The following is a 23,890-nucleotide window of genomic DNA, read 5'->3' as shown; positions in this document are numbered from 1 at the left end:
GGCCACGCGGGGCCCGCGCCCGCCTTCCCCCACGAGGCGCCGGGTGGCGGGGCGCGGCGGGCCAGCGACCCGGTGAGGCGGCCCGACGCCCTGGCCGCCCCGCGGGTGCAGCGCTTCCACAGCGCCCACGACGTGAACCCGGCCCCGCTGCTGCCCTGCGCCGACCGGCGAGGCCTCCGCCTGCCCGGCCTCGCGAGCGCCGACGGCGGCCTGGCCCGCGGCGCCTACTCGCCCCGGCCGCCCAGCATCAGCGAGCACGTGGCCATGGAGGCCTTGGCGGCGGGGGCGGACGGCGCGGGGCCCGAGATCGGCCTCGTGCTGCCCGACGACGACTTCGTGCTGCCCGACGACGTGGTGCAGTACATCAAGGCGCACGCCGGCGGGACCCTGGACGACAGCCCCCCACAGGCCTATCCCCCGGAAAGCACCTGCTTCTCTGAGAACCCCAAACTGCCCAGCCCGGGGCTGCACGGCCAGCGCAGGATGGTGGCCGCGGACTCCAACGTGGGCCCCGCCGCCGCGGTGCTGGGAGGCTGCCAGCTGGGCTACGCGGCTCCCCCCAGCCTGAACAAAAACAGCATGCCGGTGCAGTGGAATGAGGTGAGCTCCGGCACCATGGACACCCTGGCCAGCCAGGGGAAGCCTTCGCCCTTTCCGCAGGGCAACCTGGCTGTGGCGCAGCAGAAGCCGGCCTTCGGCCAGTACCCAGGCTATAGTCCGCAAGGTCTGCCGCTGAGCCCCGGGGCCCTGGACACCGCCCAGCAGGCACACTTTCAGCCCTGCGGGGGCGGCTCCTCCGTGCCTCGGATAAATTATATGCAGCAGCTGCGGCAGTCCGGGACAGGTGGGCAGTGTCCCAATATGACGACCACCGGGAGCCCCCACACCAACTATGGGCAAGCCCACCCCCAGCTGAGCCCCAGTACCATGGGTGGGGCCCTGAACCAGTACCCCCCATCCTGCAGCAACATGGCAGCCAAGCCAGTCCACCTGGGGCTCCCCCAGCAAATGGAAGTTGCTCCCGAAGCCACCATGATGGGAGGCAACCGCAGGGAACTCGGAATCCCCAATTCCTCCCTGGCCGGGATGCCACCCCTTCACTCGACCCAGAGCTACCCACAGCAGAGCCATCACCTGGCGACCCCCATGAGCCAGGAGGGCTACCGCCAGGGCCCCAACCTTCTGCCTTCCCAGCAACCCAGCTTCATGGAGCCCCAGCAGGGCGCCGTGGGGGTGGCTGGATCCAGCTTTGGCCTAGTGCAACCCCGGCCACCCGCTGAGCCCAGCCCTGCTGGCTGCCACCGGGGGGTGCGGGCTGGGCTGCAGCTGGCCTATGCCAGGGCCACGGGCCACGCCATGGCTGCTGTGTCGGCCAACCAGGAGATGGCAGATGGGCCCAAAGGAGCGATGGGCAACATGGTGTCCCGGCCTCCTCAGCCACCCCCACAGGACACGGCTGGGGCCCAGGACCACAGCATGCTCTACTACTACGGCCAGATCCACATGTACGAACAGAACGGAGGCCTGGAGAACCACGTGGGCTGCCAGGTCATGCAGCCCCAGCCACCGCAGCCACAGGCCTGCCCAGACAGCATCCAGCCCCAGCCCTTGCCCTCGCCCGGCGTCAACCAGGTGTCCAGCACTGTGGACTCCCAGCTCCTGGAGGCCCCCCAGATAGATTTCGATGCCATCATGGATGATGGCGATCACTCGAGCCTGCTCTCAGGTGCCCTGAGTCCCAGCCTCCTCCACAGCCTCTCCCAGAGCTCCTCCTGCCTCACCACCCCCCGGAACTCCCTGACTCTGCCCTCCATCCCCACGGGCATCAGCAACATGGCTGTTGGGGACATGAGCTCCATGCTCACCAGCCTGGCCGAGGAGAGCAAGTTCCTGAACATGATGACCTAAGGCCCCAGCTCCTGGCGCTCAGTGGACTCAGAGGAGGCATCATTTCCCAGAGCGTGGGGCTTCCGTCAATTTTGTCTTTTTCCAAAAAAGTATTAACTAGGTCTGAGGGAGTGTTGCCAGTGGCCGATTCAGACCACAGATGCTTTAAGGGCAGGTTTGTATACATCCTGTCTGGTCTTCTTTTGGGTTATTTTTCGGAACAGTGAAAAAAGTCTCAATGGGAAAGGCAAGGTAGAAATGAAAAACTCGTTTGCACAGTGCTTCCCAGGTTTTGGTGTTTATAGGACCAAATTGTTCTAGCGTCTTCACCTCTGTCATTTGGCTAATGAGGGATCCCGTTGGCCAAGGGGAAAGAAGGTAGAGGGAACCACATTTGGGTTTGAATCTGAAAGCCATACTGGATATTCTAATCCAGGAAGATAAGCTTCTCATTGCCCTACCTGCGAGGTAAAAGAATTCTATGAAGCTTACTTCTTGAGGCCTCTAACATTCCCCATGCCACAGAGGAAGAAAAAAGATTTTTACCTGGATTATTTGGAAGCACATCCTGATTCCAGGTTTGGTAGCGCCGGCACGTCTGCCCCCACAAAGCCGAGTTTGCCACTGGCAGGCTGTCCAAGTGCATACGAATGGATAAAGTATGGAAGGATTGCCAGAGAAGAAAAGAAAAACTGTAGTCCTTGGGGCAAGCCCAGAAGCTGCCCTGACTTCTCCAGACCGTGTTTACAGTGCTCATGCATGTCGAATGTAGCCCTTCCTGGAAAGAACACTTAACTTCTAAATACCTCGGGGCTGCTGGAGCTGCTGTGGGTTAGGGATGGACCCAGGTGAGCCAAAGCCTGGCACGGGGCCTCGAGAAATTGGGAGAGCACCAGGAACCCAGCCTCAGGCCACTCTGGAGACCGCCCGTAAGAAGAGGAAGTCATATGTTTACCCAATCGTGTTTCTCCAGTGCACTGTCCACCCACTTTACCATGGAAAAGCCCAGGACTTGACAGCAGCCTCTTCCCGGGCTCCCCCGGGCTGTGTGGTCTGCTCACCCGCAGTCCAGTGGTCTGGGCCGAGACACAGCATGCAGTCCCGGGACCTTCTGGATTCCCTTCCCTCGGTGCTCCTGCTCATTCTGCAAAGTACGATGACCTGCATGGTGTTTTTGGTGGGGGTGGAGGGTGACGGGGTTGATTCTTGGGACTCTGAGGGACCGTCACTGAATTTTCCTATTCGGTGTGACCCAGCCCCACCCGGAAATGGAATTTGGAACTGGCATCAGAAGACATCGCTCCTGAACGTACTGTCGGGTGACTTGAAGCCTCCTTCCCACCACACACATGTACTCACACCGCACACGTTCCCAGCGCTGAATTTGTGGCGACCTTGCCAAAACCAACCGCACCATGATGAGCCTGATACTGTGACCCTGGACTCAACCAGGACAGGGCCAAAACCTTACTTGGGCCCTCCACATCCCAGAACATCAGATGCTTTGTTAGGGTCCAAAGACAAAGCCAAGGCCAGATAACAGCCCTGGGACGCCTCCGAGGGTCTGGGCTCTGTGGCGGTGTTCATTCGCTCCCTGCGCTAGGATTTCACTAGCCGTTCCCAGCCTGTGTATAGTGTGTACAGAAGGCGTCATTCCTGAAAATACTGTAGGTGAATCAGCCAGCCAAATTTATATCTGCAAAATATTTAGCTTTTTCTACATGCTATGAATTGAGATGACACGCTCAACTTGTAAATAAGTCTTTTTGTACATTAAAAAAGTAATTTTTTCATAATTTATTTTGTCTATCTGTTTCCTCCTTGACAGTAGTTAATGAGAACCTGAGCAGTAAATTTGGTGCATTTGAACAGAAACTAGGCTGTATTTTTTCACAACAGTGTCAAAATTGACTGTCCCGCCTTCGCCGGGAAATGTTTAATGCTGAGGCATTTACTGGCTGTTTGTTTGTTGTCTCTGGGGGTGAGGGGCGGGCAGGGTTTGACGATTTACAGTGAACATCCGGCTGTTGTTCCCAGCGAGCTGACCTGAACATCTAAGTTGGTTTGTCGAGAACCTTGTGTACCGGACCCAGGTATATTCCCAAGCAGTCGTCCCAAAGCAATCCTCGGGTCAAGATTCCCTCCTTGATGGGTAATTTGATGAGCACTTTTAAATCAGGGTGGAGGTCAGGGGAGAAGATAGACCCCTGTGCTCTGGTGCTGGCAAAAGGAGAAAGGACAGACAGATGGAGCTGCCTGATCCCCAGCAGCCAGCCTGGGGCGGAGGGGCCCACAGGGAGCGGCCACGAGCTGTAACTCTGAGCCCTAGGAGGTGGCCCTGGCAGGTACACAGGGAGGGCCCAGGTCTAGCAAGCCAGCAGCCAGCCATTAGCTGTGATCAGGCCACTACACGGAACCTCAGGGGGCCAGTGAGTAGGACACGCAGACTGAGATGGTTTCTGGGACAGAGGGGAGGGCCTAAGACTGTGTTGGAGGGGGTAGAAGCCCCTTCTGTAGGGCCAGGCACACTGGGCCCCTGAACCCCCTCCTCTCCATGAGAAAAACCTTGGTACCTGCCTCAGAGTGTCCGGGGCCAAAACCATGGAGAAGGCATTCGGCTCTGCAGCATGTGACCAAGCGGACTGAGGAAGGTAAGAAACCCCCAAGGAAAATAGAATTTCGCAGGCTTCCTTTCTGCAGGGCACCCCAAATTCTTCCCTGTGTGTCTAGCCATAGTTTCCTGCTGGAAAGGCTACAGCTGGGGTCACACTCCGGGGCCTCACACCTCAGTGAGGAAGACTCACTTAGCTGATGGCACCCTCAGGAGGAGGAACCGAGCCTGGCTGCGGGCGCCCTGTGTCTGCCTCCTTCAAAGCTTATCTTCAGGCCTCGTTCCGCCTCTGCCTCACCACATGTTAAGTCTCTGGAAGCAGCTCTGCCCTGCTTTGGGGGCAGAGGGAGGCCACAAATTTTTCAGTGCTCCCTGAGACTTGATGAGTCACAGTATTAAGAAGCCCATCCTGGCCCCATGCCCCCATCAGCTAACCACGGCCACGGTCGTGCTGCATACCGATATCCACAAAGCTTCAGCATGATAAACCTCTACTGAACTTCTGAATCTGGGCCAACTGAGGGTTGGCTGATCCAGGTTGGGCTGGGTGGGGCATCTCTGGGGGCCGCTAATCCGGTCAGCTTAGCTGGAGCAGTGACTCTCCTCTTGCTCCTACAGCCAGGACGCTGGCCTGGCCATTGCCTTCTCATGGCGACAGCTCAAGCACAAGAGGAAAAAGCAGAAAAATGGGTCCTCTTTAGGTCTCCACTCAAAACATGGAACACCTCATTCTTCTGGCCAAAGCAACTGACGTGGCCAAACCCATCATTGCTGACATCGGAAAGTGCTTTCCTCCTATGGAAGGGAGAGGGAGAGAGTAAATATTTCTCAACAATATATAATCCACCACAGTCTGCCCTCATAAAGACTTCGATGCGTGTCCCTCCCACATGTAGAATATACTCACCCCAGACCCCCAGAAGTCTGTGCACTCAATTGTCAGGCTCAAAGCCAAGGATCTTGTGATCTACACCTGTTGTGGATGGAGCTCTTCTTTTTTTTTTTTTTTTTTTTTTTAATTTTTTTTATTCTTCTGTTAATCCCCATACATTACATCATTAGTTTTAGATGAAGTGTTCCATGATTCATTGTTTGTGCATAACACCCAGTGCTCCATGCAGAATGTGCCCTCCTCAATACCCACCACCAGGCTAACCCATCCTCCCACCCCCCTCCCCTCTAGAACCCTGTTTGTTTTTCAGAGTCCATCGTCTCTCATGGTTCGTCTACCCCTCCGATTTCCCCGCTTCATTCTTCCCCTCCCGCTACCTTCTTCTTCTTCTTCTTTTTTTTTTTTCCTTAACATATATTGCATTATTTGTTTCAGAGGTACAGATCTGAGATTCAACATTCTTGCACAATTCACAGCGCTTACCAGAGCACATACCCTCCCCAGTGTCTATCACCCAGTCACCCCATCCCTCCCACCCCACCCCCCACTCCAGCAACCCTCAGTTTGTTTCCTGCAATTAAGAATTCCTCATTGGATGGAGCTCTTCTTGACCCAGAGACTTAGGAACTAGAAAGAAGCTCTCAGCCCACCATGCGCATGCGCACTCACAACATACAGCAGTGGCACAGAGCTCGATTCCCTGCGATTACCACTCCCATCTGGGTCATTGGGCCACTGTATCTGAAACCCTGCTGAGCAAGTGGAATTTCCTTGAATGGCTCCCCAGTCCATTGTGCTCCATGGCTCTGGCTTCCTCCATTGGGGCGATCTTCCCTTTGACTCAAGCCTTCAGCTTCTGGAGAGGGCATTGGGAAACACGCCTTCCGTGAGAGCGCAGTAACTCTTCAACCTCTTTCTGCCTGCCGGAAGTTAGGAGCCTGCAGTCCTTTATGTTTCCAGCCCCTTCCACCCCCTTTAGGCCATGCATTTGCCCACTCAGCTCTCTCAAACGTTGTGGGTTTTCTGCATATTTGATTCCAGTCCACTCTGTGCCAAAAGCCTCACCCATGTCCCATCAGTGACACGCCTCGTCCTATGTTTGGTGACTGGGACCTCACACCATACTATGTGGGGCCATGCCCTGACTGAAAGTCTATTCTAGAACCACCTTATTCCTTTCCAGGACCGTAAAAACAAAGAGCATTAGAATCAAGGGCACATCCTTGACTTTGTCTTTACTCTGAGGCTGTCCTTCACTGGAACTGCCAGGATTCTGTATCTGCCCCCACCCCCAAGCCAAATCCGAAGCTGAAGGTCTCTTAGTGGCTGGAGAGACTGTAGATGAGAAATAACTTCATTTTCCAAATCCTGCTTTAAACTGGCCTGTTCCTTTCTGAACCCATCTTTCACTTGTAGTACCTTATCATTTACAGCTCAAAAAAGCTCATGTTTACAATCTTCTGCCTGGAAACCAGCCTGCCAAATTCCACAAATTCATAGGAACGTTTTCTCCCTCCCAAACTAGCATAGGCAATAATCTTACCAAATATCTCTTCACCACATGGCACCCAGGTCACCATTTTTCTGGCCATTTTTCCAACCTCTTCTAAATTTCTGCACTGTCCAGTTCCAAACCTACGCTGCATATTTTTGGACTTGGCTACAGCACTCTCCCATTTACGTACCAATTTCTGAATAAGCTAACCATGGCCCCAAAATGCTGTCTAACAAAACCCACAAAAGCCCCGAAGCATAAAACAAGCAGTCACTTCGCTCAGAAGTCTGCGCATCCTCCCAGGGGACTTACCTCGGCTGAGCTCACTGATGCAGCTCAGCTGCATTCTTGGGCCCCCTCCCCTGGAACCAGAGCCTTGCTTGGACATCTACTGGCTAAGGCACAAGTACCCAAGGGCAAGCAAAAACGTAGGAGGCCTCTTAAGGTCTTGGCTTGGAACAGGAAGCAAGTCACATGACTGAGCCCCAAATCAATGGAAGAGGGAAGAATATGCCTCCTGCAGAATAAGAGCAGGCAGGTATCCTAACAATAACCCAACCTACCATGTCTGACTAGCTCTGATCATAATAAGACTAACACCGTAGCCTCCATCTGTCTCCTGAGTCTGTATCTCAGTTGGTTCTAAACCCCAAAAGGGAAGACAGTGGGGTCATCAACTGATACTTTGTAACCAATGATGTGCCAAAGCCAGCTCTGGAGCCTCTTAAGTGCATCTCTCCCCAGCTCTGCAGCTGACTTCATACTGATAACCTAAAGTTGGCTGTGTTGGGAGAATTTACACCATGGAGATCAGCAAACACTACAACTTTGGGCTTCCCCATCCTGTCCCCCAGAGAGACATTATTAAACATCTGCCAGTGTACCTGTTAGCATACTCAAGTACTGTGAGTTGTCAATAGCCTGATATGTCCAGGGGTCTTTTCTACGTATATATGGCAACAAAACCCATTTCGTGGAGACTGTACGAGTCCAGAGTGCCATGAGCATGGTTACCTTGGTCATCTAGTTTAGTGGCTTTCAAACCTTAAAAGTCATGCAAACACTGGGGCACTTTGGTGGCTCAGTTGGTTAAATGTCTGCCTTGGGCTGAGGTCATGATCTCCGGGTCCTGGGATGGAGCCCCGCGTCGAGCTCCCTGCTCAGAGGGGAGTCTGCTTCTCCCTCCCTCCTCCTCCACCTCTGCTCGTGCTCTCTCACTCTCTTTCTCTGTCTCAAAGAAATAAATAAAATCTTAAAAAAAAAAAGTCAAGCAAACACTGTTCAAATGAAATTGGCTGTGTAAGGCAAAGGACACAGTTAAAAGTGGAGTTCATCTGGCCGAAGTTGGGAACAGGAGATCCAGAACCCACGCACATTCCACATCCCCCCCTGCCAGCATCCCCTGCACCCAACCAGCAGCAGCATAGGTGTGGGTCCACAGAGTAGAGTTTGGAAACCAACTATCAAGCTTGGAACCAAATTCACTGAGGCCCAGAAAAGTTGTGAGCAAGTTATAAAAGAATAAACCCCTGCTTCTAGAATCCCAGAAGCCAGCTGGGTCCCCCAGCACTCCGATAAACGCAGGGCACAGCCTGTGTGTACTACTCAGTCCACCGCTCTCTGCCCCTTCCCTCTGTGAGCTCTTCGAGGGCAGGCACTACGTCCAATCTACCTGGTCTCCCATGTCCAGCACATGGAAATCCATTCCACCTAGTTTGTTGCCAAATTAGGTGGTTTTAGAAAGCTTCACGGAGGAGGGGGAAGTGAGCAAAGCTTTGAGAGGTGGGAGGAGTTGGATCTTGAGTGGCCCTTTCAGAATGTATTTATTTATTTATTTATTTTAAAGAACATTTTTTTAAAAATATTTATCGATTTGAGAGAGAGAGACAGAGAGAGAGAGAGAGCGGGGGGAGGGCAGAGGGAGAGGGGAGAAGAAATCCCAAGCAGACTCCACACTGCATGTGGAGCCAGGCACAGGGCTCGATCCCAGGACCCTGAGATCACAACCTGAGCCAAAACCAAGAGTCGGATGCTTAACCAACTGAGTCACCCCGGCGCCTCCAGAATGTTTTTAATTAAGCGTAAGGCCACATCCTTAGAAGTCTACAAAGAATTCTGAACACAGACATGAAGCTATGGAAACGGAGGCTGTCCTTAAGAGGTTTTTGGTTTTGTTTTTTATTTTCTGGGTGGGGGTGGTGGGGAGAGGCAAGAAGAGACAGAAAAGGAAGAGGAAGAAGGCTACAATCTGGCAGGCTGGAGGCTAAGCATGTACCAAAGATTTGGGGCCAGAGTCTCATGGTGGAACCAATATCTGCCCTGTCACTGTGAGCTGAGGGTCTCTGATGGGCCCTTCCAACTCCAAAATGCACTCCACTAGCCTTCCAGAAAACGTATCAATCGCTAAAGCATGTTTCCTTTGGGTGCAAGCATTGAGGTCCACTGAAAAAGATGCTAATGTTGAGCAGGACCTTCAGACCTAATGAATGAAGGAATGAGCCCACAGGAACATCCTAAGCCCTTTACCAACTCTTTCTGGAACCACCTGGCAATTTCCTGCAACTGGATGGCCATGGAAGACCCACCTGTGTGGTTGCACACTGGCTTTCTTCCATACATAAGACCCTTGTTTCTTAACTAGTTCATTTCCAGAAATATTCTCTGACTCAGGGGTCATCTGAAGTTCCTGAAAGGTGATCGGTCTTCAGCTTCTTCTTAGTCATCTTCTTGTCCTCCTCTCTGTCCTCCTCCCCATCCTCCTCCTGCTCTTTCTCCCCTCCTTTTTCTTCTTTTTCTCTTTCTTTCTCTCTATCTCTCTGTATCTCTGTCTCTATCTCTCTCTCAGCTGGTGGACCTGACAGAGAACGAGCGGGTGAGCCCAACGTGAGCTTATATCTATCATCCCTGCATGGAGCGTCTGTGCAGTGATGTCACCCAGAGGAAAGAGTGACCAGCTTCTGGCGGGGGGCAGGTGGGGGCAAAGAAAATCAGCATGGTTTAAATGGAAAATAGGACCTGATCCAGGTGTTGAAGATGAACAGGGGCTTGTCTGAGGGGATCGGAGATTTCTCAACAGAAACCACAGAGACCAGAAGTAAATGGAATATTTTTTAAATGTGGAGAAAAAAGAATTGTCAACCCAGAACTCTGTATCCATGAAAACCTCCTTCAGGGATGAAGGTAGACTAGATACTTTCAGATAAATAGACACTCTCAGATGAAGAAAAACGACGAGAATTCGCTGCCAGCACATCTGTTCTAAAGGCAGAAAGGAAACAATACCAGAAGAAAATTTGGAGCATCGGGAATGAAGGAAGAGCAACAGAAATGGTAAGTATCTGGGTAAATACAGTAGACTATTCTTCCCTCTGGAGTTCTTTAAACGTGTTTAATAGTTGAAAGCAGAGAGTGCAACATTGTTTGACGGGGCTTCCAATGTATGGAGCCGTCATAAGACAAATGTGTCACAAAGGTGGGGGGGTGGCTAAGGGATCTGTATGGAGATAAAGAACATTCCACTTGAAGTGCTGAAGTACTGAGTCTAAACAGACTGGGGAAAGTTCAGCATGCATAGTGTGATTCTTCATGTGATCAGTAAACAGAACTCTACAAAGGGAGGTCTACAAAACCATGATAGAGAAATTGAAATGGAATGCTACAAAGAATGTTCAAATAGCCCAGAGGAAGTCAGGAAAGGGAAAACAGGAACAATAACACACACACACACACAGAAAACAGAATAAAATGGTAGAACTAAGTCCAAACATATCAATAATTACGTAGAATGAAAATGGCCTAAAAGCATCCCTTAAAAGACAGAATACAGTTAGAGCCCTTCCTCTACTTGATTTTAAGACTTACTATAAACCTGCCATAATCAAGACAGTGTGGTGTTGGTGACAGGGAAGACACAGATCAATGGAATGGAACAGAGAGGGGGTCGGCAAATGAGGGCCCAAAGGCCAAATCTGGCTCGTGGTCTATTTTTGTAAGACCCTGCAAGCTAACAATAGTTCTTACATCTTGGAAGAGTTATTTTTTTAGAAAGGGATATGAGACAGAGACGATATAGCCCACAAATCCTAAAACATTTACTATGTGGCCCTTGGCAAAGAAGGTGTGCCGATCCCTGGCACAGAGAATCCAGAAGTAAACCCACAGAAATATGACCAACTGATTTTTGACAAAAGCGCAAAGGCATCCCAATGGAGAAAGAATAGCCTTTTCAATCAGTGGTATTGAAACAATTGGATACCTACAGACAAAAACAACCTAAAAACACCACGACCAAAACCTCACACCTCATACAAAAATTACTTCATAATAGACCATATGTCTAATATATAATATAAAACCATAAGATTTTGAGGATAAAATCTTGTGATTTTGAGCTTAGTCAATGAGTACTTATGGGGGCACCTGGGTGGCTCAGTTGGTTAAGCGTCTGCCTTCAGCTTGGGTCATGATCCCGGGGTCCTGGGACCAAGGCCCACATCAGGCTCCCTGCTCAGCAGAGAGCCTGCTTCTCCCCCTGCCCCTCACCCCGCTCATGCTCTCTCTCAGTCAAATAAATAAATAAATAAATAAAATCTTTATTTAAAAAAAGAGTACAAATGCACAGCATTAAAACCATGACCCATAAAAGAAAAAACTGAGAAATTATACTTCATCAAAATGAAAACTGTGTTCTCTGCAAAAGACCCTGTTAAGAAAATGAAAAGACTAACCACAGACTGGAAGAAATAATTTTTCATCACATATCCAACAAAGGGCTTTTAGCCAGAATATATAAAGCATGCTCAAAACTCAACAATAAGAAAACAAACAACCCAATTTTAAAAATGGGCCAAAGACTCGAACAGAGGTTTCACTAAAAAGATACATGGAGGGCAAATAGGCATATGAAAACTCCATTCAACATCATTATCCATCCATTAGGGCAGTACAAATTAATTTTTTTTAAGATTTTATTTATTTATTTGACAGACACGCACAAGCAGGGGGAGCAACAGGGGGAGAGGGAAAAGCAGACTCCCTGCTAAGTGGAGAGCCCGATGAGGACTCAATCCCAGTTCCCTGAGGTCATGACCCGAGCCAAAGGCAGACGCTTAACCGACTGAGCCACCCAGGAGCCCCAGGGCAGTACAAATTTAAATGCGACTAGATACAACCACACGATGATTAGAATGGCTAAAATGTTAAAACACCAAGTTCTGGCAAAGACACCATGCAACCTGGAACTCACGCACTGCTAGTGGGAACACAGAATGGTCCAGCCTCTCTAAAAGAACAGACTGGTCGTCTCTCACAAAGTTAAGCATGGAGTTACCAGCAAGCCTTCTCCTGGATAAATTACCTTCGAGAAATGAAAATGTATGCTCACCCAAAACCCTACGCACAAATACTTACGGAAGCTCTATTCATAATCATCAAAAGCTGCAAACCCAAATGTTCATAAGCGGATGAATGGATAAACCAACTGTGGTACATCCATCCTATGGAATCTGTAACACAAAGGTAAGAACGAGTGATACATGCAACAACTCGAGTGAGTCTCAAGGGCATTCTGCTCAGTCTCGGAAGGTTCCATACTGAATAATCCATTTTGTATGAAAAGCTATCATGACGGAGAGCAGACCAGTGACTGCCAGGGGTTGAGGTAGTGAAAGGATGTCATTACAAAGGATAGTGCAAGGGATTTTTTTTTTCTTTTTTTTTTTGGAATCAGGAAGCTATTTTGATTGTGATGGTGTTGACACAAGTATATACAGGTGTTAAAACTCACATAACTGTACACCAGAAAGAAAAGGAGGGGGGCAGAGATAGGGAGGGAGGGAAAGGGGGAAGGAGGGAGGGAGGGAGAGAAGGAGGGACAGAGGGAAGGAAGGAGGAAGCTAACCTGGCTCTTCAAAAAGTTGGGAGCTACTACTTTATATTTCATTCCCAGACTAGATCTGAAGGGGATGTTTGGACCAAAGTCAGAGAGGCCAACTGGGAAGCTATCACCTTGGAGACAGAATAGGGTAGGAAATAGAGGTGTAGGACAGAGGCCCTGCCCTCAAAAAGGTGGTGAGCTTGCAGTGGAGATCCATCCAGCTGGGTGATGACTAAGTTATGACTAAGTGATGACTAAGACAACCATTCTGGCTGCCCGTCTTGGTGCCAAACAGGAGCCAGAGATATTAAGTGCAACGAGAACCTCTAGGGCGGGGAGACACACACATCCATCCTTACAGGGATGGACAAAGGCCAGTCTCCCTCTGGTTCCTCCTCTGGAGGCTTCCAGCCCCATCTATCCATGTGATACTAACAATGTGGCCTGTTCTGGGCAGCATGCTCAAGGCACATAGGCAGGGAGTGCTCCAAAGGACCCCAGACTCCACCTGGAGCTCCACAGCTACCTGCCCCTTTGCCCAGCCTCAGTGTCTGCGGCTGTGGGTGTTTACAGTGCTCACGGATGCCTTCCAGAAACTGAAGCTTCTAGATCTTCTCTATTAGCAGTTCAATGGGAAAAAGCACTAAAATGCCTTGGCCCTCACTCCCCACCTGAATGGGTGGCACAGATCACTGGCTCTCTTTCCCTTCTAGCAGGACCCTGATTTTGTTGGGGCCACAGTGTGCTTACTGGATCCTCACAATGCGGCCCTCCCCTCCCTGCTCAGAGGGTGTCCTGTTACTCACCTTTTGTGGGGCCTCCTTCCAGACCGGGAGCCAGCATTCTGCTCTTCTCCAGCATTGAAGATAAACCTTCACTCCCCTTTGGACCTCCAGCCTGCCTATGGGAAGACATAAGAGGCCATGAACCCCAATTTCCTCATCCATTAGATGGGTTTGATAAATTTCCCATCTCCAAAATTGTTTTGAGGATTAAATGAGACACACGTTGAAAACACCTGGCCCTTGGTGGGTGTTCAACAAGCATCACCTCCTCCGCCACAACCCGGGGATGTCACTGTCACGGAAATAGTCCTTTGGCTAATAGGCTTGCCACAAAACCCCCCTGAAAAAGAACACACTCAATCCCACCATTGTGAGAACTCATTTAATCAGTGACTTCTGTCCTAAGAATAAGTCTGAGGGGTACTTATGAGGTGTGGTGGTTTTGAGGTCCCAACTAGGCGAAGCTTCACTACACTTCCCAGAATTCCTTGTCCTGGGGGGTCTCTGGTTAGGATGGGTCACAAGAGAGATCAGTGTGGGAGGTCCGACAGGTGAAAGGGTAGGGAAGCGATAGGCTTTTCAGGGTACATTAGCGGCGTTGGCCACCCTCCCCTGCAGCTGCAACCACTCACCGCCCATGGACCGTCTCTAACCTCCCCCACACCAGGGCCAGGCCAGTGAGTTTCCTGAGCTAGGCAGCCGGGGCTACGTGAGCCTGCTCCCCATGTGGGGGGCCCGGGCTGAGGGGCAGCAGTGACCCAGGGGAGACTCCTCTTGTGGCAATGGCCGAAGCTCAGGAGGACAAATGGGAGTTGGCGAGGTCTCTGAAGGCCCGGACTAGGAACTGGCATACTGTCACTTGTGGCCCATTATTCCATGGGCCAAGGCAAGTCCCATGGCTAGACCCAACGTCAAAAGGGCAAGGAAATTCACTTTGCCCCCAAGGAGGCCAAATCAGGGCATGGAGTCCAGGCAGGATGAAGAACCGGGGCCAGCGAAAGAGATTCTGTTGGCCACCCACAGTGTTTTCCTCAAGCACTGTGACAGGCACTTGCGGTTGGCTGAGCCCTGTAATCCTCACGACGACCCCACAAGATAGGTTTACTATCATCGCTAGTGAAGTGAAATCACTTAGCCAAGAGTGCACAGCCACTGAGTGGCCGAAAGAGATTCAAATGCAGATAGCATGACTCCCAGGCCCTCGCTTCACCGTGACCAGACAGTGGTCCACAAAATGGGGCTCCACGGCGTGTGGGGGAACCGGCACGATCCAAGAATTGTTCAAAGAGAAGGACAATGGCAGCTGTCAGCGTCTTGAAGAAGGGGAACACGCCCTGGGAGATGACACAGCGGGCAGACCTGGCCAGAGAGGTCGGGGAAGACCTGTCCAAGAAAGCAGCGACTGAGCCTCCTCAAAGGGCAAGGAAAAGTATTCCAAGCAAAAGGAAGAGCATGTGTAAAGGCCCTGGGGTAGGGGGGAGGGAGCGTGGCACAGAGCGGGGCTGGAGGAAGGCTGGTGTGGGTGGCCGAGGGTGAGCTGTGACAGGCCTGAAGGGGTCAGGAGGGAGGTCGACTGTGCCAGGCCCTCGCAGACCAGGGTGAGACTTCACCTTTCTCCTGAGATCTCAGACAGCATGAGCGAGGTTTTTGCAAGGGCATGGCATGAGAGACTCGAGTGTGGGATGCCTTATCTAGCTGCAGGATGGAAAAGGCCAGCAGGTTGTACAAGGGAACACCAGGAGGCCAGGCCCAGGCCGCTGGAGGTCACCAGGGAGGGATGGTGGCAGAAATGGACAGTGGCAGGTGTGTTCAAGAGTGACCCAGGAGGTGAAACCAGTAGGATTTAGCAAAGGTTTCCATGTGAGCAGTGAGAGAAAGGGAGGTGGTAGGAAGTGGTCCCTGACCCCGACATGGGGAGATTCGGGTGAGGGCCGGTGTGACGGGGTGGGGACAGTGTGGGCAGGGTGGGGTGAGCTCATTGTGAGCCCAGATTTGCACATGTTGAGTTTGATGTATTTTGAGGCATCCAGGAAGAGAGACGTGGGGAGCCCAGAACAAGCTGGGGCCATGACAATGGTTTGTGGGCCCGATGCAAAGAGGTATGGGAGCCAAGGAGCAGGTCACCTGGGGCATGGTGGGGCCCCAGAAAGAAGGGGGGAAGCCCAGGAATCAAAGGCCAGAGCCAGGAGGGTGAGGCTGCCGGGGACTCCAGAAGGAACAGCAAGACGCAGAGGATAAAGAACAGAGTAGGGAGTGCCCCAGAATCCCAGGAAAGCGCATTTCCAGGAGTGGTGGCCCCCCGCAGTGAATGCTCCTGGCCATCTGGACTGGACCTCCCGCTGTCATCCTGGGCCCCTGCCTTTCTCTAGAATTCCACATCCAGTCTGGTCAGGAAATCCTTCTCACTGTAACTTCAGAGAATATCCAGAATCTGTTCACTTCTTACCAGAAACCCGCTGTGGTGTGCTGGGGGCCACTGGCACCAGCTTGCAAGAAATCTGCCAGCCTGTTGTCAGACCACTGGTGGTGTGACTCTACCACGAAGGGAGTGTTTCTCAATGAAACGATCTGACCCGGGCTTTCTGTGCTCCCTGCTGGAGAGCTGGGTTCCCAGAAGTCAGTGCCACTGCCATATTCCGGTCTCATCCCAAGGCTTTCTGCCGGTCCACCTGCTCCCACCCTTGTCTCCTATAGCCTATTCTCACTCCCTAGTTGGAACGAACTTTCAGATCATGTTGCTTCTCCACTTAGCACTGACCCTGTGCCCCTCCTAACCAGCCAAGTCTTATGGCCCCCAAAGCTCCTTTGGGTCTCATTGTCTTTCCTCCCCCATCACCCCATCTACCCTGACTTCCTTGCCGTTCCACATATACAACTGACACACTCTGCCTCAGGGCCTTTGCACTGGCCTTTCCCACTGCCTGAATGCTCTTCCTGAGATAGAAACGTAATTCACGCCTTGTCTCCTTCAGGCCTTTGCTGTCCTCACTTCCCTATTTAAAATAATAAACCCACCTCCTTACCTGCTTTGTTCTTTCCTCTAAGGCACAAGTGAGCTTGCACTCGCTGTGTAGTTTATACTTGCTGAATGAGCTCATGGGTGACAGGAGCAGAAGCTGGGTTGGGGATGAGCAAGGAGAGTGGGAGGTGGGAAATGAAGAAAGCAGTTAGAGACAACTCTTTCCAGAAGTTTGCCAGCAAAGGGAAAGGGAACAAGAGAACAATAGCTGGAGAGGGTTGGTTTGGGATATATATATATATTTTTTTTAATGGGTAAGACAAGTGTGTTGGAAGGTTGAGAGGATCCAGTTGAGAGGAGGGAACCAAATAAACAAAGTGGGAGGACCTGAGTGTATGGTGGGAGCCCAAGTGGGGGTTGGGCAGCAGGGCAGGGAGGTCTGGCCTGAGACAGCAGAATGGACAACGTCCCTGTTGGGACAAGAGGGAAGGACACAGGAGAGCAGCAGATGGAGCTAGGCTTGTGGGTTTGGCAGTGGAAAGAATAAAGACCTGTCCTTTCCCTCGTCCTAGGAGTGGAGGCTATCTACTCGGAGAAGCATGATCAGAGGCTCAAGAAAAGTGCAGAAGGTTTGGGACATTAGTCACGACGGAGTGAGTTGTCCCTGAGGACCCTCTGCGGGCGATCCCCGGTTCCTGGGGAACCATCGGCCCTGGGAGTCTTGTTCCAGCAGGGCTGCGCTGCTCGGGGGTCCGGACAGAAAAAACCAAGTGGGGGTCATCCACCTTGGCAGTGGCTGAGAAGGTCTGACGATGGGGCCGAGCGGCAGGGGGCTCGTGGCAAGTCTTAGGGAAATGAGCCCCAGCTACACATTGTAGGGGGATTGCCGAAGACCCCAAGATGTCACTTTCCTCTGACTTGGGCATTTTGGATTCCCACGCCAGCTTGGGATCTGGGGACAGTGCCTCTTTCGGGGGGCTGCTTCTCTCCCTGAAAGCCATGGCTCCAGGGGCAGGAGGAATGATGTCTAACTGCAGTGCTTTACAAGGGGGTGGGTGGGGGGGACCCATTAGGCCTGCTGCCTTGGTCCCCGCAGTGCGGCCAATTGCTGGAGCGCAAGGTAATTCCCCCGTGCCCTTTATTGCCTCCGCTCTGTGGGAGTGACACCAGGCCCCACTTTACGAGCTGGCAGCCCGGCTTCTACGAGCAGACCTGCTGTCAATAAGAGCTGTGTTTTATATCACGGGTGGGACGATTTATGGGCCGCCCCAGCACTCGGCAGACAGCCATTTGGCCAGGGAGGAAAATGACCTAACACTTGAGAAATTTGGAAGCCAGAAAACTGTGTGTGTGTGTGGGGGGGTGCCCGTGTGTGTGTGTGTGTGTGTGTTTGTGCGTCTGTGCGGTGTGTGTTCACACACACATGTGTAGCCATGTTTGCATCTGCGCAACGTCAGCAGCCTGACTTACCAGGTATTGAAACACAGGAACAACTCTGTTCAATACGTTGGTTATAAAAATGAAATGAAATAAAATGACTCATTTCCTTCTGGATGGGCCCTTTACATCACCACACATTGACAAGGAGGTTTTGGGGAGAGAGAGAGGCAGGTCACCGGGGGGTGGTTGGCTCCCGCAAAGCAACCTTTCTCCCTAGGTAGGTCTAGCTTTCAGTAGAGAGCATATGCTAAAGTCTCCCATGAAAGAATTCGCCGTATTTTCGTCAGATATCCAGTTAGGTCTGTCTTCCCACTAGACTATAAGGTCCTAGAAAGCAGGCCATGCATGTCTCCTTTGGCTTTGCATTCTTAACTGTTTTCATTGTAGCTGACACCATAGTTCAATCAATGGCGATTGAATTCCTGCTTGAATAAGTGAGGGTTACCTACCCGGGCACTGAAGTGGTCTGCCAACAGTCAACCTTCCCATTTGACTGTGAGCCTCTTGCTGGCAAGTGTCCTGTCTTTAACACATTGGAGTCACTCAACAAAGTGTATTGGACTGGGATGGACTAAGCAAACCACAGAACCGGGGGGGGGGGGGGGCTGGAGAGGGTGGGGTGGGTTAGATGCCTATCCAGTTAAATGGATCCCCCCATCTCAGACAGTGTTGAAAACAGGAATGGGTGATAGCCTCAGGGCCATTCCTTCATGATCTTGTTGCTTGTTCTTCATCCCACTGAGCTTTGAATGGTAGAGGGTCCCAGGTTCGTTGCCCAGCCCTTTCCTCTGCTTCTCTCCCTTGGCGTGCCCCAGCCACCTCCAGGCTTTAAATGCCATCTATGCACCAGTGACTCTAAATGTATACCTTACTCGTGAACTCTGGATTCTTTTTTTTTATTATGTTATGTTAATCACCATACATTACATCATTAGTTTTTGATGTAGTGTTCCATGATTCGTTGTTTGCGTATAACACCCAGTGCTCCATGCAGAACGTGCTCTCTTTAATACCCATCACCAGGCTAACCCATCCTCCCACCCTCCTCCCCTCTAGAACCCTCAGTTTGTTTTTCAGAGGCCATCATCTCTCGTGCTTCATCTCCCCCTCCGATTTCCCCCCCTTCATTCTTCCCCTCCTGCTATCTTCTTTTTTTTTTTTTTTAACATATAATGTGTTATTTGTTTCAGAGGTACAGATCTGTGATTCAACAGTCTTGCACAATTCACAGCGCTCACCATAGCACATACCCTCCCCAGTGTCTATCACCCAGCAACCCCATCCCTCCCACCCCCCACCACTCCAGCAACCCTCGGTTTGTTTCCTGAGATTAAGAATGCCTCATATCAGTGAGGTCATATGATACTTGTCTTTCTCTGATTGACTTATTTCGCTCAGCATAATACCCTCCAGTTCCATCCATGTCGTTGCAAATGGCAAGATTTCATTCTTTTTGATGGCTGCATAATATTCCATTGTGTATATATACAACATCTTCTTTATCCATTCATCTGTCGATGGACATCTTGGCTCTTTCCACAGTTTGAACTCTGGATTCTTATGTTCAACTGCCGGCCTGGCATTCCCTTGAAAGTCTCATAGGCACCTGGAATGTAATATTCATCTCCAAACTTCCTTCTCCCCCAGTCTTCCTCATCTCAGTAAGTGGCACCACCAGTTACCAGTTGCCTAAGGTGAGAACCCAAGAGCCATCTAAGATGGTTAATTTTATCTGTCAACATGACTGGGCCACAAGATGCCCAGATATTTGTTTAAACATTGTCTTAGTGTGTCTGTGAGGGTGTTTCTGGATTAGATTAACATTTGAATCAGTAGATTAAGTAGAGCAGATTGTATTCCCCACTGTGGTGGGCCTCGTCTAATCAGTTGAAGGTTTCAATAGAACAAAAAGGTGCTATAAGGGAAAATTTGCTCTCTCTACCTGCTTGCCTATCTCTGAGCTGGGACAATGGTTGTCTCTGCCTTCAAACTCAGACTCAGACTCTAACTACACCATTGTCTCCAGTGGGTCTCTGGCTTGCTGACTGCAGATGTTGGAACTTCATATATACATGAAAATATATATTTCTCTCTTTTTGCCTACATTTATTTATGGAATCATTGTAAAGGAGAGCTGCCTCTTTTTCTTATTTATTTATTTATTTATTTATTTATTTATTTATATCAGTACAGACATGTGGATTTTATTTTATTCTTTGGGTTAAAATCTAGTACCATAATTTATTTTCTTGCTCAAATTATTCTGGCTTTGATCACTGTGGGCTCCTGGATGCTGGCTCCTATGGATTTTTTTCCAGTTTTACTGAGCTAGAATTGACATATAGCATTGTATCAGTTTTACGTGTACAGCATGATGATTTGATATATGTATAAATTATAAAATGATTACAATAATAAGTTTACCTAGCTAGCATCTATCATCTCACAATTTTTTTCTTATGATGAGAGTTTTAAGATCTACTTTCTTAGCAACTTTCAAATATACAATACAGTATTGTTTTTTGAGTTTCTTTTAAAGATTTATTAATTTATTGATTTATTTTAGAGAGAGAGAGAGAGTGTGTGCACATGCATGAGTAGAGGGAGGAGAAGAGGTAGAATATCTTCAAGCAGATTCCCTGCTGAGTGGTAAGCCAGCACAGGGCTCAACACGGGGCTTGATCTCATGACCTGTGAGATCACGACCTGAGCTGAAACTAAGAGCCTGATGCTCAACTGACTGAGCCACCCAGGAGCCCCTCAAATATACACTACAGTATTGTTAACTTCAGACAACCATGCTGTGTGTGTGTGTATCAGTGTGTGTGTGTGTGTGTGTGTGTGTATCAGTTTCTTTATCCATTGATGGACATTTAGGGGTTTTTTTCATATCTTGACTATTGTGAATAATGCTGCAAATAAGATGGGGGTACATAGACCTTTTTGAGACAGTGATTTCATTTCCTTTGGATAAATATCCAGAAGTGAAATTGCTGGATCATATGATAGTTCTATTTTTAATTTTTTGAAGAACTGCCATGCTGTTTTTCATAGTAGCTACACCAATTTACATTCCCACCAACGCTGCCCAAGAGTTCCCTTTTCTCCACATCCTCACCAACACTTGTTATTTCTTCTCTTTTTAATTATAGCCATTCTCACAGGGGATGTCTCATTGTGGGCTCGATTTGCATTTCCCTGATGATGAGTGATGTTGTACACCTTTTCGTGTATTTGTTGGCCATCTGTGTAAGTGTATTTCTTGGGAAAAGTGTCTATTGAGTTCCTCTACCCATTTTTCTTGGATTTTTTGTTTTTTTGCTATTGAGTTGTATGAGTTCTTTTTATGTTTTGGAGCTTAACTCCTTATCGGATATATGGTTTGCAAATAATTTCTCCCATTCTGCCAGCTGTCTTTTCATTCTGTTTATGGTTTTTCTAAAACTAAAAGCAGAGGCTTTTTAGTTTGGTATAGTCCCACTTGTTGATTTTTGTTTTTGTTACTTTTGCTTTTGATATCATTTCAAAAAATCATTGCTAAGACCAATGTCAAGGAGCTTACCACCTATGTTTTCTCCTAGGAGTTTTACAATATCAGGTCTTATATTCAAGTCTTCCATCCATTTTGAGTTGATTTTTGTGTGGGGTGTAGATAAAGATCCAGTTTCACATTTTGCCTGTGGCTGTCCAGTTTTCCCAGCACCATTTATTGAAGAGACTATTCCTTCCCTTTTGTATATTCTTGGTAACTTTGTTGTAAATTGATTGACCACAAATGTGTGGGTTGATTTCTGGGCTCTTATTCTGTTCCATTTATCAATGTATCTGTTTTTATGCCAATACCATACTGTTTTGATTACTATAGCCTTGTGATACAGTTTGAAATGAGGAAGCATGATACCTCCAGCTTTGTCCTTTCTCAAGATTGGTTCATATATTTAGGGTATTTGTAGTTCCATAAAAATTAAGATTGTTTTTTCTATTTTTGTGAAAAATGCCATTAGAATTTTGATAAGTATTACATTGGATCTATAGATTGCTTTGGGGAGTATGGACATTTTAGCAATACTAATTCTTCTAATCCATGAGTAAGAAATATCTTTCCATTTATTTGTATCTTTTTCAATTTTTTTCATCAATGTCTCACCGTTTTCAGTGAGTGTGCAGATCTTTCACCTCCTCGGTTAAATTTATTTCTACATATCTTATTCTTTTTGATACAATTTTAAATGTGATTATTTTCTTTATTTCTCCTTTTTATAGTTCATTATAATGTATAAAATTGATTTTTGTATATTGATTTTGTATCCTGAAACTTTACTGAATTTATTTATTAGTTCCAATGCTTTTTTGGTGGAGTCTTTAGAGTTTTCTATAAATAATGTCATGTCATCTGCAAATAGAGACAGTTTTACTTGTTCCTTTCCAATTTAAATGCCTTTTATTTCCTTTTCTTGCCTAATGGCTCTGGCCATGAGTTACAGTACTATGTTGAATGAAAGTGGTGAGAGTGGATATCCTTGTTTTTTTCCTGATCTTAGAGGAAAAGCTCTCAGCTTTTCACAATTGAGTATGATGTTAGCTGTGGGCTTGTCATATATGGTCTTTATCATGCTGAGATACAACCCTCTATAACAGGTTTGTTGAGCGTTTTTATCATGAATGAATGTTGAATTTTATCAATACTTTTTCTGCAGCCATTGAGACAATAATATGATTTTTATCCTCAATTTTGTTAATGTGGTGTATCATATTGATTGATTTGCAGATGTTGAGCCATCCTTGCATTCCTGGAATAAATTCCACTTGATCATGCTGTATGATCCTTTTAGTGTATTGTTGAATTTGGTTTGCTAGGATTTTGTTAAGGATTTTTGCATCGATGTTCATCAGGAATATTGGCTCATAATTTTCTTTTCTTGTAGTGTCTTTGTCTGGTTTCGATATCAGGGTAATGCTGGCCTTGTGAAATGAGTTTTAAAGTGTTACCTCCTCTTTTTTTGGAAGAATGAGAGAAGGATAGATATTAATTCTTCTTTAAATAGTTGGTAGAATTCACCAGTGAAACCATCTGGTCCTGGGATTTTCTTTGGTGGGATGTTATTGATTTCTGGTTCAATTTCCTTGCTAGTAATTGGTCTGTTCATATTTTCTATTTCTTCATTATCAGTCTTCATAGGTTGTATGTTTCTAGGAACTTATGTTTCTTCTAGGTTGTCCAATCTGTTGGCAGGTAATTATTCATAGTAGTCTCATAATCCTTTGTAATTTCTTTTAAAGATTTATATTTATTTGAGAGAGAGAGAGAGATCGTCCATGCTCACAAATACATGTGGGGAGGGGAGAGGGAGATAATCCCCAAGCAGACTCCCCACTGAGCACAGAGCCTGATGTGGGGCTTGATCCCATGCCCCATGAGATTATAACCTGAGCCAAAACCAAAAGTTGGACACTCAACCAACTGAGCCACCCAGGCACCTCAATCCCTTGTATTTTTGCAGTACCAGTTGTAATGTTTCCTGTTTCATTTCTGATTTTATGTATTTGACACCTCTCTCTTCTTTCTCGTTAAGTCTAGCCAATGGTCTGTCTATTTTATCTTTTAAAAAGAAAGAAAACAGCTCTTAATTTCATTGTCCTTTTCTACTGTCTTTTTAGTATCTAATTTATTTCTGCTCCATTTTTTATTTCCTTGCTTCTACTAACTTTGGGTTTATCTTGTTCTTCCTTTCCTAGTTCTTTGAGAAGTTAAGTTAGGTTGGAGTAAAGTTAGGTTGTATATTGGGGATCGTATTTCTTTTTTTTTTTTTAAGATTTTATTTATTTGACGAGAGAGACACAGTGAGAGAGCGAACACAAGCAGGGGGAGTGGGAGAGGGAGAAGCAGGCTTCCCGCTGAGCAGGGAGCTTGATATGGGGCTCCATCCCAGGACCCTGGGATCATGA

The 23,890-nt window shown here is 48.5% G+C and overlaps 1 protein-coding gene across 2 annotated transcripts in view; it reads left to right on the top strand.

Annotated features, from left to right (window-relative positions):
* The window catches only part of GLI2 (GLI family zinc finger 2), a 180,481-nt gene extending 178,117 nt beyond the window's left edge, over positions 1-2,364 (top strand). For both annotated transcript variants that reach the window (XM_044913258.1, XM_044913259.1), the window contains exon 14: positions 1-2,364. This exon is cut by the window's left edge and continues 4 nt beyond it. In XM_044913258.1, coding sequence (XP_044769193.1) covers positions 1-1,908 — 1,908 coding nt within the window. In that variant the 3' untranslated portion in view covers positions 1,909-2,364.
* Positions 2,365-23,890: the final 21,526 nt, after the last annotated feature.

Source organism: Neomonachus schauinslandi, chromosome 3 (assembly GCF_002201575.2).
Source record: "Neomonachus schauinslandi chromosome 3, ASM220157v2, whole genome shotgun sequence".
Classification (NCBI taxonomy): domain Eukaryota; kingdom Metazoa; phylum Chordata; class Mammalia; order Carnivora; family Phocidae; genus Neomonachus; species Neomonachus schauinslandi.
Note: the sequence above shows the minus strand (reverse complement) of the source record. Positions and strands in the feature narration are given on the sequence as shown.